General features: G+C 46.5%; 1 protein-coding gene across 1 annotated transcript; it reads left to right on the forward strand.

The window, feature by feature from the left end:
• The first annotated feature begins 3,446 nt into the window (after positions 1–3,446).
• LOC123082450 (homeobox protein knotted-1-like 4) lies at positions 3,447–12,760 on the forward strand. The gene is made up of 5 exons (XM_044504778.1): positions 3,447–3,779; positions 3,955–4,071; positions 4,341–4,452; positions 11,793–12,052; positions 12,176–12,760. The coding sequence occupies exons 1-5, from the start codon at positions 3,540–3,542 to the stop codon at positions 12,404–12,406; spliced, it is 960 nt and encodes a 319-aa protein (XP_044360713.1). The 5' UTR covers positions 3,447–3,539; the 3' UTR covers positions 12,407–12,760.
• The last annotated feature ends 7,729 nt before the right edge of the window (positions 12,761–20,489 follow it).

Below are 20,489 nucleotides of genomic sequence, written 5' to 3' on the forward strand. Positions count from 1 at the left end.
CAACTACAGTTGCCATGATTGCTCAACTGCAGTTGCCATCTCAGGTCAAGTGCCAGATGCCATTTTTGGACAACAACAACTGTTGTCATGTATAGTCTGGTTTACTATAGTTGCCATGATTTGAAAACTTTAGGAGTTGGCACCTAGTAACACTAGGCATTTGCCGTGTAGTGCTACAAAAGAGACGTGGTAAAAATACATGTTCGGGTAAAAAAAAGAGTTGCCATCTGCTTACAAGCACACTAAGGCAGTTGCCATGTACCCTACAAAACACATGGCAACTGACATGTTCGGGTAAAAGAGAGAGTTGTTATCTGCTTACAAGCACACCAGGACAGTTGCCATGTACCCTGCAAAACACATGGCAACTTGCAGCTTTGAGTGTGGGAGAGGAAACGGGCGTGTGGGCGAACTGATAAATGTCCACACACCAGCCCCTGTGTGGGCGAACTGCTAAACGCCCACACACCGATTTCTCCGTATGATGAAAACGAACATGTGGACGACCGGATGAGAATGCCCGCACACCAACCCAGTCCTACGTGGCACCACAAACATGCTAAGATTCGTGCAACCACAAACGAACCTGGATTCACGCGTGTGGGCAAGATGCAAACGCCTACACATGTGGGCGTTAGTGTTTCTTTTTTTTTAATTAAATTTTCACGAATGGCATGCATACCGCGGGGATACACATCTCCGGCGTCGACACATCCAGGGAAGCTCCAAAACCGCAAGCCGCAATCACGAAAAATCAATGGACTGACCAAATAGTTTCGGCTCTGTCGCAGCGCAACCTTAATAAATCTAAGGCTCGGTGCCATTGGCCGGTCGCCGTACCGCGTATGAATGGCGCCGCTGTAGCTACCTCGGCACTGCAGCAGGGCAGCGACAGCCGGCAGGTGGAGCAGAAAAACGGATGAGCTAACGAAGAAAGGCATAAATAATCCCATCTTTTCCGACGATAATCTGTTGTTGTTCGACGGTACGACGAGGCCTGGGCGGCTCCCATGTCCGTGAGGTCTCCATCGTCTGCAGTGCGCGCGCTTCATTTCTCGACGAGGTGCGGTGTGAACTTCTAGCTGAGGTGTGGTGCCTTTCTGAACTGCTGTTGCGGTATTTATTACCATCTCTACAGTGCTGGCCTTTTCTTGACAGCGAAAGGGTCTTAGTGGCTGAAAGGCACCCCAGGGAAAGAAGTTTACACATTTGCCATCAGTTTGAACCCTAATTCAGCTTTTGCCATCGTGTTTTTTTGTTGCGGATAAACTGGGGAGTTCTATTCAACCACTGTAAGGTTAGAATCAGCCGACAAAAGCTCATTCATACCCCGCGCGCGCATACGTTTAACCTACACCTTTTCTTTTTGAAAACGAGGATCACCCTCGACCTCTGCATCAATCGATGCATACAGCCATATTATTAATTATTAAATAAAATCGTAACAAAGTCATGAGGTCCAAAAAAGCTCATGAAATGAGCAGTAGTCGAAAGAAAATAAATCTAAAAAGCGCCACAACCGGTGATATATAGAACTGAAAAGTGCCACATCCGGCGATAAAAAATAAGCTACGGTGCCTATACACCTAGCCTATTATTAGCTCGCCACCCGAATCGGCTAAAAATAGCCCGTGCTACCGTTTCCCAACGGCTGCATCCAATAATCATAAGCTCTCTGAAGTCCACATGAGTGAGTAAGGACCACATACGAATTGCACCCAATAACCAACGTTTAACTTACACTTAGATTGTACTATCACACTTCTGAATATTTTTCATATTATATACTTCCTGTATTCCACAATGTAGCGCGCCCATGTTTTCCGAGATCTAATTTAGACCATAAATTTAACCAACGAGACCGACTGCGACAGGAGCAAAAATTATACCACGAAATTCGTATTTTCGATATGAATTCAATTGTATGGTATAATTTTTCCTCCCATCGTAGTTAGTCTTGTTGACTATCGATACAAATTTAGTGGTATAATTTTTGCTCCCATCACAGTTGATTTTGTTGACTAAATTTAGAGTCAAACTTAGATCTCAGAAAGCGCGGCTCGCACTACATTGTAGAATGGAGGGATTACATGCTATAGATGAGTGATTATGTTCGTATTTAGTATGTAGATTGAGCTTAGACTTTTCAATGTTGAAATATTTTTTCTTCATCAATTTTCATTTTTGGATGAACTAGTTGTGCATAAAGTTCAATATAGTATCACGACCAAGAGATCTAAATTTACGACCTGTAGAAATACTAAATAAACTAACAAAACCACTAAAAATCTGACGTCAAATTTTTAGGCATGGAAAAGCTCACTTTTTCATGGCAATTTATATTGGCGTGATGATGGCAAATTTAGTTTGCAAGCACGGCAATTTTCGGCCAAAAAAAGAAATGAGGCGGATTTGCCATGCTCGCCCACTAAACTTGCCATCCTGGACGAACATAATTTTCCATGAAAAACGCTCGATTGCCACGGTCAAAAATCCGACGTCAAATTTGTAGTGGAGTCCATAAAACAACTGAGATTTATATCCTTCTAAGGTCCCGTCTAATATCTAAATACAATAGGACCGAATATAGTGGCTTACCTAGCGGGTGCCATGACACACCCCGAATTTAGGGAAATTATTTACCATGTAGTCATAATTAGCTGATTTTTAAGGCCCATGCAAAGCCAATTGAAATGGACCTCAATTTTTTGTAAAGTGTGCACACCCTCCATTTTATCTCTGAGTCCCTTACTGCCCGAATACCCATTGAACGTCAGATTTCTAGGCATTGCAAATCAAATATTTTTCATGGAAAATTATATTCGCCATGGATGTAAGTTTAACAATGAAATTCTAGGGCATTTCTTAGGTTACCCTAATATGCCGTAGATATAGAATGATGGAAGTGTGTTATCAGAATCAAAAGGTCTCAAAAGTTTAAAACAAACCAACAAATATTTAGTAAAATTATTTGTGACCTTTTTTGCGAGAAAACTTTCGATCTATAATCTTCAACCATGACAGTACAATGAACACTAGAAATAATAAAAATCACATCCAGATCCGTACACCACCTAATGAACTCTACAAGCATTGAAGTGAAGCGAAGGCGTGCTGCCGTCATCGTCCCTCCCTCGCTCGAGCCGGGCAAAACTTATGACCTTTTTATGTGAGGAGAATTGTTAAAATATGATATCCGATTGATGTGTGGGTTTTAGTATTGATGGTATGGTATAAACGTACAACCATTCCTTTCTTGAATCACAATGCACTTAACAACAACAATTGTTCCCTTCCATTATTGACACCCCTTTCTTATCTGGATTACTGGCCAACTGTGCTGTGCCTGGATCTCTCTCTCTCTCTCTCTCTCTCTCTCTCTCTCTCTCTCTCTCTCTCTCTCTCTCTCTCTCTCTCTCTCTCTCTCTCTCTCTCTCAGCTTTTCCTTGACCTAGCTAGGGTCGGCCTATCCTTCCGTTCCTGCACACTTAACCCCCTCGCTAGATAATTAGGATCAGCTAGAAGATAAGTACGCAAACATGGATCAGTTTCCCCTTCTTCCTAGTGGCTCCAAGGCCAACACCTCCACACCCTTGTACCTCACCTTAGACAACACAACCTCGGGGGCATCCACCTCACCAGTGCCGGAGCCGGCGCCGGCGCCGCCTGAACCTTCTAGACAATCCAACCATGACAGGGGAACGGATACAGTCAAAGCCAAGATCATGTCGCACCCTCTCTATCCTGCTCTCCTGACAGCCTTCATAGAGTGCCAGAAGGTACGTACGTCCTGGCCTCCCGGGTTCTAAGAACGCATGTAATATTGCGATTAATGGTTTGTTGCATCACAAAATCACCAGCGAGATTCTTCTTATTCTCTAGCTTTCTGTTTAAAAATTCTGTTCATCTCTGTACCTGTGCAAATTAGTGCTCCTTTATTTTGCCTTATCTAAGGTCGGAGCCCCGCCGGAGATTGTCGGCCGGTTGTCCGCCCTAGCCGGCGACCTCGATTCAGATCCTGGCGACCGGCGCCAAGACCCGGTGCCTGACCCAGAACTTGATGAGTTCATGGTAATATTTTGAAATTTCTCCATCCCAACTCTCCATTAGCTATAGGCATCTTAACGATCCACACTACTACCTTCCATGGAGGCTCGCGAGGAGAAGAGAATATATAACTTTCCATATGATACTAAGCTTCACCTCGCTGATCTGTGTGACTCAGAATCTACATGTTTAGCAGATGTAGCTACAGAATTCTATGAGACGAATAGTATGCCTGCACACGACATATCTATGTATGGTTTACAGATGAGTATGTTTGCTTTTCCCATGCACAGGAGACCTACTGCGATGTGCTGGTCAGGTACAAGCAGGAGCTCACGAGACCAGTCCAAGAAGCCGACCAGTTCTTCAGGGCCATGGAGGCGCAGATGGAGTCGTTTACGCTAGGTATATGCGCATTTGTTACAACTACTATTTGCTTTTCAGATTCAGAAATTGGGAACGGCAGTGCTGACTATTGCAGAGCAGGGAACCTAGTACACGATCGTTTGTCAATATACAGAGCAAATGCAAACAACAACCATGCATGTGGCAGTGAGTTATTCCTGTGCATCTAATTTACTAACAAATCTAAGTAGCACACGCATCTTTGCTTTTATTACAGTGCTGTGCTCTTGTTTTCCTGTAGAGAGAGGAGGTGTATGCATGCATCAATTTTGCTGGCACCATAATCATTATAAACTATTAGCATTCAGATGTTTTTATCACACAAACTGTTAATCTGATTAGCGGCATGTCTTCCTCGCTGAGTTCTTCTCGAATTGAGGGCTTCGAGTTGTCATGTTTCGACGATTCTTTGTCGCCGGTAGCACTCATGTTATTGTACCTTGGTTGCCATGTTAGCATCAACCAGTTACCATGATAATAGTATTTGTTTACCACATAATAATTTATATGTCTAGGCATTGCAATGTTATGGAGATCTAGAGTGGGTATTCAAGTGTCAGCAAGTAATACATGATATCAGCTAATAACTAGGTAACCAAATTATTATATCATGGTAACCAAGTGGTTGTAATCTACCTATAACCAGCAAGTTAGTCACTCGAACCTAAAATTGCTCATAAAAAAAGTTGTCTAAATATCCTCAACATGGGATCTAATTTTCAAGATGAACTCGTTGCAACGAAGTCAATAGTACAAATGGATCGTCAATTGGATGCATAGATTAAGAGTTAAAGATTTTCAAAATCAAAAGAATCTTGCTCATATCATGCTTCGACTTAGTATAATGGAGTGGAACCATGTGGATTGTCAATTGGATGCATACATGTGTCCATGCATGTGCGGAAAAGAGAAGGGGTGGTGTCGAATTTAACAAATTTGATAATGGAGTGGAACCATGTGGACACCTCGACTTAGTATAAGCCACGAAACGAACCCACCATCCCTCTTCTCCGTATGCATGACATGTCACACATCTTCATCCCTTTATTATGCCTCCTCCCTGCCTCGCTTCCACCAGCATCATCCATTGCATTCTTCTTCTACCTACCTCTCTCGTATTGACTCATCGCCATTCCCTCCTCCCTCTACCACCACCACCTCATCCTGCTTAGGTGGCACGACAGTATTACATTTCCACCATTGGCACTGTCAGGTAGGTTCGCATTCACCCCAACTCAGCCATCATTTAGGCCTAGTGAAGAGCTCATTGCCTGTCATGTCCCAATCATAATTTCCTTGGTGGCCTCCTTGGTCGAGGTTATATCTCTCCTTTCTCTTTTCCCTCTCTTTCTGCAACCCCCACCCCACCCCCACCCATCTTCTTCATTCTTCTCCTTCCTCCCATGCTCCTCCTATTACATCATTCGACGATGCAGGATTTTTCATCTCTTAAGACTAGCGGCCAAATGTTTGTTATGAATATTCTAAATTTGATAAATCTAGGTCAAAAGAGAATCCATCAAAACAAAACCAGTCACTATTATGTTATCAATTGAGAATCCTTTTGCTACCACCCTTTTGATTGTGTGCTAGGATCATTTAATGGTGTCATTATTATTCATCTCCAGTCAATGGCTAGTGCCACCATATAAATCATATATACATACATATTCCTCATGGTGAGTTGGATGCCACACTTCAATGGAAAAATGACTACACAAATTTTTGCATTAGGGGACTCGGGAGGAGGTTGGAAGGGGAACTTGTGGAAGGATCAAGAGGTCGACTAGAGTTAGGTGGGGGTGAATAGAAGACTATAATATTTTTTAGCTTGTCTTAACAATTCTAATGATATGTGTGGATCAATAAGTTTCCTAGATTTGCAAGGAAAATCTAGTTACACCAGTTAAGCAAGAGCAACAGCTAGCTAGCAAGCACAAGCACAAAGTAAAGGAGTGGGAAATAGATTAATCACAAGTTGAAGACTAGGATGTATCCTTAAGTCCACACTCTTGGGAGAGTGCTAATCTAAGTTGGAGGGGTTCGAGGGTCAAAGCTTCCCGAATGCCAGAGTAGGCTCACCCTATCTCCTTGTGTCTCCCAGCAAAGGAAGGAACCCAATCCATTAGAGGTCGGTCTTGAGGTGACCACCAAAACCTTTAAAAACTTATCCGGAGCACACCATAACAAGGAAGCTTCCGGAAGGACTCCAGCCATCAAGGAGTCCCTAAAAACTCCATGAGTAAAATATCCACCAAGGATCTAGGGGGGGAGCTTCAATCCTTCCTTTGGTAAAACTGTAGATCAAGATCTCCTTTAGCTATCCCTAAAGTTTGAGCAAGATTGAGGCACTAGGGAAGGAGATCTCAAATATTTGAGATTCACATTAATAGAGGAAAAGAACTTGATTTGTTACCTTATTCATAGGAAAGAAGGTGGGCTTATATAGGTGGCCCAAAATTCAAAATGTTATGCAGTCATTCTACGTGCCCTGGGGGCTCCAGGAAACATCTGAACATGCTTCGGGCTATCCAAAGAGTTACAACTCAGGAGTAGCATGCTTCTTGACAACTCAGAGATTTTGGAGCCCGGAGTTTTCGGGCGGTACCCGGGCAGGCTTAAGGCTTTTCTAAGAGCTGCAACTCAGGGGTAGCAAGCTTCTGGATATCTCAGAGGCTGACCGAAGGTTCTAGGGTACATAGAGCAGTTGCAAAATGGGGAATTTAAGGGCTCTCTCTTAGTCTGGGTGTGTTTCGTTGTGCAATATTCACATGAGTACGCAAGTTGATTCCAACCTCTTACTCCAAAGCTCGTGCCTTCTTTAATAGTATGGATTTCTTAATATCTCAAATATGTAGAAATTCATTGGGAAGTCGTCTCTTTTCACTTTCCGAGGGGGGGGGGGGGGGGCTCCGACCATTCTTGCTTACCTTACAATGTATCAACACACTATTTATAAACCCAAGCACTTGGTTGCATCACTAATCATGTTGTAATTAACACAAAACCACTTAGGAGCAAGTATGTCCTTTCAACTTGCAGTTGAAAATGTCAATGGATGCTAGGCATCCCACTGACTATGGTTGAGAAGAACACTAAATGTGTGATTTGATGCCAAAAGAGGATATAATTAGCCCGCTATCATTAGAAATTGGCGTGCGATAGTGGCTAAGCTAGCAAAGAAGGTGGAAATGGGGTGGGTTTAATTATGACCAAAGAGCAGGTTCGATATGGAAGAGGCGCGATGGGAAATGGATTTGGGGAGAGAACACACTCACGGAGGTCGGTGGGACAATGCATTGGCTTTTTAGCTTAGGGACATTGCATTGTTGCAAGAGGGAATTTAAATTTGTTTACAAGGGTACAATGGAGTAGATATGAATCCATTCTATTAGACTAAGGTCTTGCAAGTCAAGGGGGCGTCGAGGGAGCCAATTTTTTATTGTTATTGATAAGGCCTACATATGAACTTGGCAGTCACTTGTTCTACACATAACTACCTGAAAAAACAAGTTCTACACCAAAGAGCCATAAGATGTTAGACATATAGAGTGAGACTTCTGAGGACACTCCCAATAGCTAGCTTGTAACTAGAACTTGCATATAAAGTTCACATAACACATTCAATGCGTAATCCATATTTCTTCTACTCATGTTATATTCATGTAGGTAGAAGATCAATAAAAAATAATTTTGTATTAGTTTATTTACATTTTGGTGGTATCTTGTTTAAAATACGACCTTCAACTCTTGCTTTGTCCTAGTTTTCAAGGTTTCGCGAGTAAAAGGTATATACAGGCACATCGTAAGCATTGTTTCCAGATCAAGCACTCATGTTTCAAAATAAATAAGCACCTTGAAAAACATGCATGTTGGAACATTTAAATAAGTTAGGTACTTGCATGTTCTCCTTACAGTATTATCATGAGACTGGCCAAAGTGGGAGTAACTTCAAGATTAACATCGTGTCCAAGTCAGCAAATTTTCCTATATAGCAATGAGTTAATGAGGAGAGAGGTAAATTGAGTAACTTAGCTAGTTACTTCTATGAGTAACATCACATGTACCAAGACAAAATGAGTCTATAACCTAATAAATGAAGCTTTGCATGACACTACCCACTATGAAGATAATAACATAGTCTAGGATAGCATGTACTCCCTCTGTTCCAAAATAGATGACCCAACTTTGTACTTGGAACGGAGGGAGTATGTTACTAGTGTAAGTTACTCTCCACTGTGACTAGTCTGATAGTCCTACAATATACGACAACACCGTATTTAATCCACAAAGATGGCACGGGTCTTAAATTAGAGCCCCGGTCTTTTTTTTTTCTAAACATGCAACACTCCTCCTGTCTTTGAATTAAAGTAGAACAAATGTTTTGTAGCTGCAGCGATCACAAAAAGTGAAAGGTTGGTAGCTGCAAGCTTGCATCAGCTAGCACAGTTAGGACGCGTTTGATAGGCTGCATCAAGCCCAACCAGGTTCTAACGCGCTAATTACTCAGTTGTTTGGTTGCCTGGCCTGCATGCAGAAACTGACTCGCACGAAACTTAAAGCGCTTTCAGCCAGGCCCGTGGGGAACGTCCAAATCGGTCGTTTTCCCGGACACAAGTTCGGCCTAGTGCAATTTACACTACAAAGAGGATGCGACTTGGGCTTGATGCAGCCTGTATACACTGAAACATGCTCCGCTGGGGCAGGCTCCATTGGGCCAGACTCTACCGAGAAAGTAACCAAACGCGTCATTAGTTACCCTACTATAGAGAGAGAGAAGAGAGAGATCCAGCTAATTTCAAGGGGTATCTGAACTAGCGTACATGGCGAGCCCACCAGCCGTGACAATTAATTACCCTACTAGTATGTGTGTGTGTGTGTGTGTGTGTGTGTGTGTGTGTGTGTGTGTGAGAGAGAGAGAGAGAGAGAGAGAGAGAGAGATCCAGCTAATTTCTATCTGATGTAGCGTGCATGGCGAGCCCAGCAACCGTGACAAAGGTACGAGGAACATACAGCGTCATGCAGGAGAAGGGTACAGATGGTACAGTAGATCCACCACGATTTCACTAGGCCTTGTCTGGCGCCTGCCTGCCGGCCGGTCGTCGTAGCCGTACGTCGACGACGACGTACGGGTTCATCAAGGGGGGACAGCAGTTAATTGCTCTGACTTGGTACGTAGGTTGGTCCGTAGGTGGCTACGCTTAGCCAGAGTCGCCAGTCGCCACAACAAGCGGTTTCCTTCTGCAATTGCATGTGGGCGCCTGATTCAGATGTTTGCTCTGTGGCGCTAGCTGCACGCGTCTGCCTTGATGTCCAATTACTCCGTGCTTTGTGACTTTGATTGATCCCGTGATGCGCTGGTTACATATGTGCAGCCTGGGGTGGGGCAACCACATGTTTTTGTGATTAATTCGCCATAGCTACCAGACGTGAATATACATAAACCAAAGAAACGTGTGGAGACAGGTACACAAACGACATCATCTTCCTCCCGGTCTTTGAAAAGGCATTCTGTTTCATGCATCTTGCAAGTTTTGGAAAATATATACTACTCCCTCCGTCTCATAATATAAGAACATTTTTGACACTAGTATAGTGTTAAAAATATTCTTATATTTTGGAACAGAGGAAGTACATCTGTGGTTGGTTGTGACGACCACGCCAAGATGGGGATTTATGGGGTCGATCGTGCAACATGTTTCTAGTGTGTTGATGCCATCACCAAGGACGCTCTATTCTAACATATAACTAAGCTACACAACAAGCTTTACTCCTAGGATTCCCTTGTCTTTGGGCACTATATAACTTGTGAGAGCCAGGGGAACTAGCGAAACAAACGGTGGCGCCTTCTTGATTTGATGCGTCTAATTTTTCTAAGCAGCTAATATGTAACTCACTCTATTCAAATTACTTGGAGTTCTAGCTTTGTCATAAGTCAAACATCTTTAGGTGTGACCAAGCATACAGAAAAATATGCCAACATCTATCTACAACAAAAAAATTGTTTCACTAGATTCCCCATAAAAACATTTCTGTACTATATATATTTGATGTTTTATATACTAGAATATTTTTTCAATACACTAGGTACGTGCCCGTGCATTGCCACGGGGATCGAATTATTTTTATCTCAATAATTTTGTAGCCTGGTTCATGCATGGTAAGCAAATTAATGTAATCGAGTGGCATACGGGAAGCTGCGATGAAATATAGCGTGGAATTGAGCAACGTAATTTCATGTTATTGCAAAAGGTAAGTTAATTAAGATGGAGTTGATGTAGTGCTGCGAAAGGTAAGTAAATTAATTTGATTGAGCGGCGTACTTGGAAGGTGCGGTCAAATATGACACGGCGGATGAAAAAACCCGTTTGAGGGACATGGTGGGAGGGGGACGGGTTGTCGAAGAGTTCAGCCTCGCGGGAAAAGGAACGCTACTTTTTTTAGTAGAGACTTGATCAAATCTAACTTATTTTTCTTACGGGGAACTTAAAGAAGAACTTTGACTGAGAACAAAGGTAGCTTTAACTAATTTGAAATGCAATGAGTAGCTATTTAATACTGTTTTGATGTTTCTAAGAGTACTAGCAATACAAACAACTATTGCTAAGTTAGCTAAGTTCCACTCGATCTAAACAATGAGATTTATACATATGTATAAGGATCAAGTGGAAAATCACTGATGAGAAAGAGCTATTTCTAGGTCAAGTGAGCTATAGCAACTAGATGATACCCCCTGTGTAGCACCATGAATTAATTATAGTATATTTTAATAGGGTTTGATTGTATGAGCATGGATATTTGGATTAATAATGTATACATGATGTGTACCCTGATATTGGGGACACGCATGCATGCATGCAATTGAATGCTAAGCTAATTACGGTGATGTGTCAGTCCTGATGATGTGCCATAGTCCTAGTTGTATGTCCTCTAAAATAATTTGGCGGAGTTAGTTATTTAGATAGAGAAAATACTGGGTATATTATTAACTCCGAAGGCTAAACAACACTATGAGCTACTCGAATTTTCTCAGATCGGTTTGTATGTAGATTGTATTGTGATCCTTATAATATAAATAAGACATGTATTACCATGCAAAAAAAGTACTCGAGTTAATTAAGGTAAACATTGATCAGGTATAGTACTACAATTGAGATAATTAATTATGAAACAAGTACGATCAAATTTACAGTGTTAGATGTTTCACACACACAAAAACAGTGTTAGATCTATTCGGGAAGAACAAGATGCAAGGGCTGCTTACAATACAAGCATCTGAGATGACGGCCGCGAGTTCATCTGACATCCTTGTTTGCTGGATTGCCAATGTGACAAAGCAGATGACCACAGCTACGTCGAAGGGGGCGGTTCCTCCGAAGACGAGCAAGAAATCGGCGACGTCGGCGGCCTGCCGGAGATCACGAGCCACTGCGCGGAGGACAAGGAGCTCAAGAGCCACCTCCTGAACAAGTACAGCGGCTACCTGAGCAGCCTCTGGAGGGACCTCTCCAAGAAGAAGAAGAAAGGCAAGCTGCCGAGGGACGCGCGCCAGAAGCTCCTGCACTGGTGGCAGCTGCACTACAGATGGCCCTACCCCTCGGTACGTACCTACACCGGTCATGCGTTCGTGTGTGTGTGTGTGTGTGTGTGTGTGTGTGTGTGTGTGTGTGTGTGTGTGTGTGCAAGATCTTTGCAGGAGTTAATGGCGTGCATGCCTCGGCAGGAGCTGGAGAAGGCGGCGCTGGCGGAGTCGACGGGGCTGGACGCGAAGCAGATCAACAACTGGTTCATCAACCAGCGGAAGCGGCACTGGAAGCCCACGCCGCCGGCCATGGAGTACATGTCGCAGCAACAGCACCCCTACGGCGGCCCTTCGAGCAGCTCTTCCGCCCCCTTTCTGACGACGGACGGGCATTACTTCGCCGGAGGAAGCGCGTATCCTCGTGGGCCCTGATGCATACATGGCAGGACGCCGTAGGTACGTACGTGTACGTTGGTATATATGAGATGCACTGTGTGAGTGTGTGGTTTACTGGTGGCGTGTATACGTACAAAGCTAAATATATACACGGGAGGGATTTCAAAGGGGGATTGAGCAGCTCAGCTGAGTGCAGAAAGGCATTTTCGTGTAATGGTCATATATAGGGACCGGGATTTGTCATTGTATCCGTCTGTGTTTTGCATGTTTGTATAAGTGGCGGTGAACCCAAGAAGTCAATCCGTACTTTATTATTAGAGATAGATAAGTGGTATATAGAAGAAAAACGAGTGATCTTTATATAGTTGATTTGAATGATAAATTCTTGGACTAGAGGCTCTAATACACAACTTTCTGACTTTTAGTGCAAAGAAGTTTTTGTGATGTGTGACTTTGTGATATTTTTGTAACTTTGGGCGGGCTAGAATGCCACCTCAATGTTGACTAGTCAAATGAGCTGCAACGTCACACAAAACCACCTTCCCATCATCTCAGGGGGTAATTTAACCGACATTAAACACAAAGTGCAATGAGTCCTGAAAAGATGGCGCCGCCCATGCTCCTGCGACGCGCCGTCCCGGTGCTCGCAGCCACCCAAAGCGCCGCCGATGTGAGCCCTCCGGCTGCACCGCGCTCTCCCCCAACGCCGTCCTTCCCGCCTGGATTCGTTCAGGCCAAGTACGGGCAGGACGGGCTGGTGCTTGCCCTCTTCCCGCAGCTGGCGCAGAGGAGGCCAGATCTGGCTCCGCCGCTTCTTGGCCCTGCTGCGTCCGTCTCCTCCGCCGTCCCGGATTCGCAGCCGGTTGCGGATCCTGCTGCGCTGGATTTGGGGAAGCGCAGAGTCAGGTTCGCCTTCAATGCGACCCTGCTGGAGGCCACTCCGCCCGAGCCCATTCTTGGCGCTCACCGGCCCTGCATCAAATCAGCGGCAAATCGCTCCTTCAATGGGCTTCCCGCATCGAGCCATGCGCTGCATGCGCCGGCCGCGGCCTCCGCGCCAAGCATTGAAGAGGCGGGCTGCAGTGATGAGGGCTGGCAGCTGGTGCGTCCGCCGTTCTGGTGGAGGAGAAGCCCTGCGTCCAACCACCAGACCACCAGCATTCAAGAAGAAGGCCAACTGCTCCCTTTTACTCCCCAGGCGCTGGCTTCGTCAAGTTGAAACACAGAGTATGCCATCGATGCTTAGACAAAGGGCATTGTAAGGCCAGCTGCCGCAACTCGCTCAGGTGCCTCCGCTGTCGGCGGTGTGGGCACCGGGCGCGCTCCTGCTTCAGTCCTTGCTCTGTCTCCACATCAAGCTCCTCCGGCTACAGCTCTGCGTCAAGCTCGCCTGTGACCAGCCCAAGCTCCTCCGGCTACAGCCCTGCACCAACCTCCCCAAGCTACTCTGCATCAAGCTCCAGCTACACTTCCACAAGACAAGACAGGATGCCGCGCATCGGAGACCCTTCTCTTCGCCCGGAGGAGCACCACGCCGTGGTCATCTCCACCCCGGACATGGACGCGCAGGCCGCTGGCCTGGCCAGCCTTGCGGCGTTCGTCTGGCTAGGCGGCAACCGTTCGCGGGTCAGCGCTGAGGAGATGAGGAGTGCCATCGCAGCTCACTTCCACATCGACCGCAACTGCTTCATAGTGGTGCCGCGTTACCCAAAAGACTTCCTGGTCAGGTTCGACTACCCCCATCACCGAGACCTGGTCACCGCGCTCCCAGGGAGGTTCTCCAGTGACGACCTCGACATCCATGCGGCCAAGTGGAGGCTCAATGCCCATGCCGACATCGTCGACGCTTTCCATCACGTCCACCTCTGCGTCGAGAATGTCCCCCTCAACTCCTGGAATGACGCCGTCGCTCAGCAGGTCTTCGGCCCCAACACCTTCCTCCACTACTTTGACATCGCCACTGTCCAGCGAGAGGACGCCTCTGCGCTCAGTCTTTGGGCGTGGTCGGCCAACCCTTCGGCCATCCCCAAGGTGGTCCATCTCACCGTGGGCGCGAGCCAGCCTGGTGGAGTCCTCGTCGGCCCGTCGGGGGCTACTGGGCGTCAAGGCCTTCGCCGCCGCGTCCTGGTGCACCTTGACAGGCACGAGGACTTCACCCCCGATGCCAACGGCAATGTCCCCCGGCGGCCACACTACTCCAACAAGTTCGACTGGCGATATGGTAGGGTCGACGGAGAGAGGAGCCCTCGTGACCGCCATGGGCCAGATCGCCGCCGTCGTGATGATAGAGACCGACATGATGACGACGACGAACGCCGTGGGCGCCGTGACGGCCAGGAGGGTAGGAGAGCCTCTTGGCGCGAGCGCTTCTTCCGAAGCCGCTCCAGGGCTCCTGACAGGCGCCATGACGACGATCGCAACGACTTTAGGCACGATGACCGGCGCGACTCGCGTCGTGACGACCGTGGCAACAGCAGAAGGCGTGGAGCGGAGCTTGAGCTGCCTGACGCTCGTCGTATTGATGCTACAAGGGTGCAACGCCTGCCTGATGGCTCTGTCATCCCGGCCTCTGGGAGGCGGCCTCGTCACTACTCGGCTGACAGCGCTCCTGGAGGCAGCCAACTGGGCCATCGCTTTGGCAGCCGTGGCCGCTCACTTCCTCCTTCGCCGCGCACCACTTCCTCGGACGTCATTGAGATCAACACTACCTCATCCTTTTCGTCCTGGCTGCCCAAGGCGACGTCCTGCTTTGGGGCACAAGTGCAGCCCTCTTCGACTCTTCAAGATCATGCAGAAACAAGTCAGCCTGAGGAACGCACACACCCTGAAGAGCAGATTCCAGCAACGCCTGTTCACATGCCTCGTCTTATGCAGATGGCCTCCTCTCAGTCTGCTGCTGATCTGGGAGGAGGGGCTACTGACGAGCCACCCTTGTGCTCCCCTGGCACGCCTCTGTTTGTGCCGGTGCAGCCGGCTATCCTGCCTGATCCGGGCTCTCCACCACCCAGACCGCCAAGCAGGAGGAGGAAGACCCTAGCTGGGGTCATTGGTTTTGACCTGAGCCGACGGAGCCCACGCATCCGGGACAAGAACAGGGCAATGCCTATTGCCCAGCTGGCGGAAAAGCTCCTCTGTCAGAGGATGGGCATAGTTGGCGAAGGGGAGGAGATCACAGAGGAGGCTATTGGTCGTTTTGTGGCAATGTTCAAGGGTCAGCTGCCTGACTTGGCTGTTGCAGGGCTTCGAGCTTTGTTCAAGATGGACTGTGACCTTGCAACGGTGGTGGAAGATGCTCTGTTGCTGCATGGAGGCGAGGGCACGGCGGAGACGACACCTGCGGCTGGCGAGGCTGGGCTGGAGTAGACTGGAGCTCCATGTTATGATTAGTTGATGTAGCTAGTTTCCTATGTTAGTGAAAATCATCTATATCCTAGGCCTGTTTGTAGCTGCTGTTGCTGGCTACCACCCCAATGTGCCCTGGCAAGGCTGTTTATGTAATGTGCTGAATGATGCTATGCACCTCCTGATGTTATCTAGTTTGCTCAATGACTAGTCTAAATTTAAGTGTGCTTAATTGGAATGTACGTGGCCTGAACTGCCCCAATAGAAGAACCACTGTGAATGCCACCATTGCAGCTTCAACATGTCACTTGGCTTGCCTCCAGGAATCAAAGCTTGAAGATGTGGATGCCTACACTGCTGCTTTTCTTGGCGGATATAGACTGAAAGGTTTTGCTCAGCGTCCTGCTGTTGGAACACGGGGTGGAATCCTACTTCTCTGGAATGAAGATCATGTCCGCGTTGAAAGTGTCCAGTATGGCGACTACACCCTCTCGGCCACTGTCACTATCATCAGCTCCAATGTTTCTTTCAAGCTAACCTCCATCTATGGCCCAACTAGAAACAACCTAAAAGATACATTCTTCCAGGAAATGAAGGACCAAAAGCCAGCAAATAGTGTGAGGTGGCTCGTCACCGGCGATTTTAACCAAATCTATAGGGCTAGAGATAAGAATCGTCCAAATGCTAACCGTGGCCGAATTGTACGATTCCGCAACACCCTCAACTTCTGCGAGATCAAGGAAATCCACATCCAGAATAGAAAATACACCTGGAGTAATGAGCAAAGCAACCCGACAATGTCCAAACTAGATGGGTTTTTTTGTAATGAGGAATGGGATATCACTTTCGATAAACACATCCTTCACGCCCTGTCATCCTCACTTTCGGATCACTGCCCTCTACTCCTTGCCAATGAAGATGGGCCTCGGCGGCCGCGGACTTTCAGATTTGAAATTTTTTGGACCAACATGCCAGGCTTTCAGCAGGTCGTCCAGGAGGCGTGGAATGAGACGTCCGCACACAATGAGCCATACCAAAGACTGCTTCACAAGCTAAAAAAGACAAGTCAGAAGCTTCGCTCCTGGAGCAAAAGCCTTTTCTCTAATGCCAAAGTCCAGCTACATATGGCTCTGGAGGTCATCCTAAGACTTGATGAGGCCTAGGACCTTCGAGCTCTTAGTCCAGCGGAGTTGGATCTTCGGAAGCGACTCAAGAAAAAAGTAGTGGGTCTTGCAGTGATGGAACGTGCGCGGAAAAGGCAGACCTCGAGAATCACCAACATAAAAGAGGGAGACGCAAATACTCGCTATTTTCACCTTAGAGTCAATGGCCGGAGGAGGAAAAACCTTATTCACCGCCTAAAGCATGGCCAAGGTTGGGTGACAGACCATGATCACAAGAAATCTATTGTTCACTCCCACTTCAATGCGATTTTGAAAAAGGGCGCTCCACGCTCCCATTAACTGGGCATCCATCCCACCCACTGGCATTGACCTTTCAGCGCTTGGTGATCCCATTTCGGAAGAGGAAGTCAGAGCTGATGTCTTTTCTCTTCCTTCTGACAAAGCGCCAGGCCCGGACGGATTCACCGGAAAATTCTTCAAGAGTTGCTGGAATATTATTAAGGATGATATCATGCTAGTGATCAACAGCTTCTCCAACCTAAACGCCGGAAATCTGCACTGGCTCAATTCGGCGAATATCGCCCTCATTCCCAAGAAGGATGGCGCCGAGGACATCTCTGACTTCAGACCAATTAGCCTGATTCATGCCGTGGCCAAGCTCATTGCCAAAATTCTAGCCACTAGACTGGCCCCTCATATGAATGCCATTGTCTCCACTGTGCAAAGTGCCTTCATAAAAAAAAGCATCCATGACAACTTTATGTATGTTCGGAATCTGTCCAGAAAATTTCACCGCTCAAAGAAACCTATGCTTCTATTCAAATTAGACATCAAGAAGGCTTTCGACTCGGTTAGATGGGACTACTTGCTGGAGGTGCTAAATCATCATGGCTTCCCTACCCGCTTTCGTGACTGGGTCTCGACACTTCTTTCCTCCACGTCCTCTAGAGTGTTGCTAAATGGTATTGTTGGTGACCCAATCAAACACGGTCAGGGTCTCAGGCAGGGGGATCCGTTTTCACCGCTCCTCTTCGTGCTTGCCATAGACCCCCTACATCATATTCTCAGCAAGGCCACAACCCAAGGAAAGCTACATCCCTTGCCCGAGAGACAACCGGGGAGAATTCGTGCCTCGCTCTATGCTGACGACGCTGCCATTTTCTGTGCCCCCATTAAGGAGGATGTCCAATACCTTACCAACATACTTTCCTCCTTTGGTGAATCTACTGGCCTCTCCACAAACTGCACCAAAAGTTCTGTGGTACCCATCAGATGTGCCAATGTGGACCTTGATGATGTTCTCCAGTCTTTCCCGGCTTGCCGCGCCTCCTTCCCGATCCGCTATCTTGGGCTCCCCCTCGCGGTCAAAAGATTAAAGAGGGTGCTTCTCCAACCTTTGGAAGACAAGGCTGCGGGCAAATTGGCACCTTGGAGAGGAAGGCACGTTGCTATTGCAGGTCGTATGACCTTGGTGAAGGCAGTCCTTACGGCGGTGGCCATTTATCACATCACGCCGCTCGACATCCCGGTGGAGGTTATAAAAGCGATTGACAAGTTGCGGCATGCCTACCTCTGGGCAGGATCTGACTCGGTTAGTGGCGGCAAGTGCAAGATTAATTGGGAGCATGTCTGCAAGCCAAAGGAGTATGGGGGCCTTGGCATTTTGCACCTTCGCAAATTTGCTGCCGCCCTTCGGCTGAGGTGGCTATGGCTTGAGTGGAATGACCCACCTCGTGCGTGGTGTGGATTGGGGACGCCTTGCACGACTTCCGACCGCGATCTTTTTGCGGTCTTGACTGAGGTCAAGATCGGCGATGGACAAAAGGCTTCCTTCTGGGAATCTTCTTGGCTTCAGGGCGTTAGGCCCAAAGATATTGCGCCAAAGATTTTCGATATTTCACGCAAGAAAGGTGTTACGGTTGCCACGGCCTTAAGGGATGGGCACTGGATAGCACAAATCAACATTGACGCTGGCCTCACTCTAGAACACCTTCAACAATTCTTGGCCCTTTGGGAGAAGCTAGCGACTGTGGCCATTCAGCCGGGTGTCCAGGACTCCATATTGTGGAAGTCAACCAATGATGGGCAGTACTCTGCAAAGTCTGCTTATTTGGCGCAGTTTCATGACCTCCCGCTCTCAAGTTTGGCTGCTGCGGTTTGGAAGGCGTGGGCTCCCCCCAAATGCAATTTTTTCGCGTGGCTCGTTATCCACAACAGAGTTTGGACGGCTGATAGGCTTCAGAGGAGAGGATGGCCAAATTGTGACAAATGCCCACTCTGCAGTCAGGTGCAAGAATCTGCAGCACACCTGATCTTCAAGTGTCGTTTCTCTGTTCGGATTTGGAATGCGGTCTTCTCATGGCTCGGGCTTGCTATCCCCACGGCTCCGTGGCTCCTGTTCGATTCGGTGAAATCTTGGTGGGATGCGGTTCTCTCTGATAATACACTCCCGATGAAGGCCCTATCTTCCCTGTTACTTCTTGTGGGATGAGAGATATGGAATGAAAGGAATGCTCGTGTCTTCAGGAGCAAAGCGGCGCCGGTGGCGATTGTCATGCGACGTATCAAAGATGAAGTTTCGGTTTGGGCCACTGCAGGCGCTAAGCATTTGCGTAATGTAATACCGCGAGAGTAATTGTTTTGCTTTTCCGCCGCTTGGCGATGTCTGTTCTGAAACCTCTTCTTATTAAGTGAAAATGGCAAGTCTTTTGCCTTGTTTTAAAAAAAAAAATTTAACCGACATTGCTAATTGAAGGGTGTAGTCTAACAGGTTTCATAATTTGGGGTTGTGGATGGAATAGTACTACCAAAGTTCAGGATTGAAAATATGCACTTCTCTCAAAACATAAGCAGTTTGGGCCCTACCCAGAGACCTTTTAATAGCCTAGCACATGCTGACCCAGCATAGCCCCCCTCCTTTGCTCATTTGCTCGGGAGCTCCTGCTGCACAGTTGCCACTCCGACCATACGGCAGGGTATAAACCAAATGTGATTTCCTTATTTATCGCTTATTGCAACAAGTTGCAAGGCAAATTACATGAGAGAGTGACCAAAGCTAGCCACCGAGCCGGTTCAATTATCATACAGCAATAAACACAATTTTCGGTTATGGCAAGGTTTTGTGTCTGGTTTCTCGGTTGAAGGAAGGTTCTATTCGTGTTTGCATTTCTCTCTCTTTTATGTTGTTTTTATCGCTTAAAAAGTGCGTACAATTTTTTAAGAAATAAAAATTAAATAATTTAGAATTTTAGTAAATATTCACGAATTTTTTTAAGAAATAATTACATTATTTCCGAAAAAACACGAGTTTCAAAAAATTTCACAGATTTTTAAATAATGTTCGTGATTTTTTTAAAGCTCACGTATACAAAAAAGTTTCCAAATTTAAGAAAATGTTCAGATTCCTTAAAAGCGGAAAACATTTAAGTATCAAACACATTTTTTTCCAAAAAAACATTAGAAAAATGTTTTATAGAAAACGAACCAAATACCGGAATAAACTGAAAGTGGAAAAGAAATAATTGTTAAACAACCATAACAATATAGGTAGCAACATAATACTAAATGGCCCACCAGCCATGGTGCAACACCCTGACAATCTGTCGCAAGAATACTATTAACTTTGGTGATAATGTTAACATAATATATTTATA

The sequence above is a fragment of the Triticum aestivum genome, chromosome 4A (assembly GCF_018294505.1).
Source record: "Triticum aestivum cultivar Chinese Spring chromosome 4A, IWGSC CS RefSeq v2.1, whole genome shotgun sequence".
Lineage (NCBI taxonomy): Eukaryota > Viridiplantae > Streptophyta > Magnoliopsida > Poales > Poaceae > Triticum > Triticum aestivum.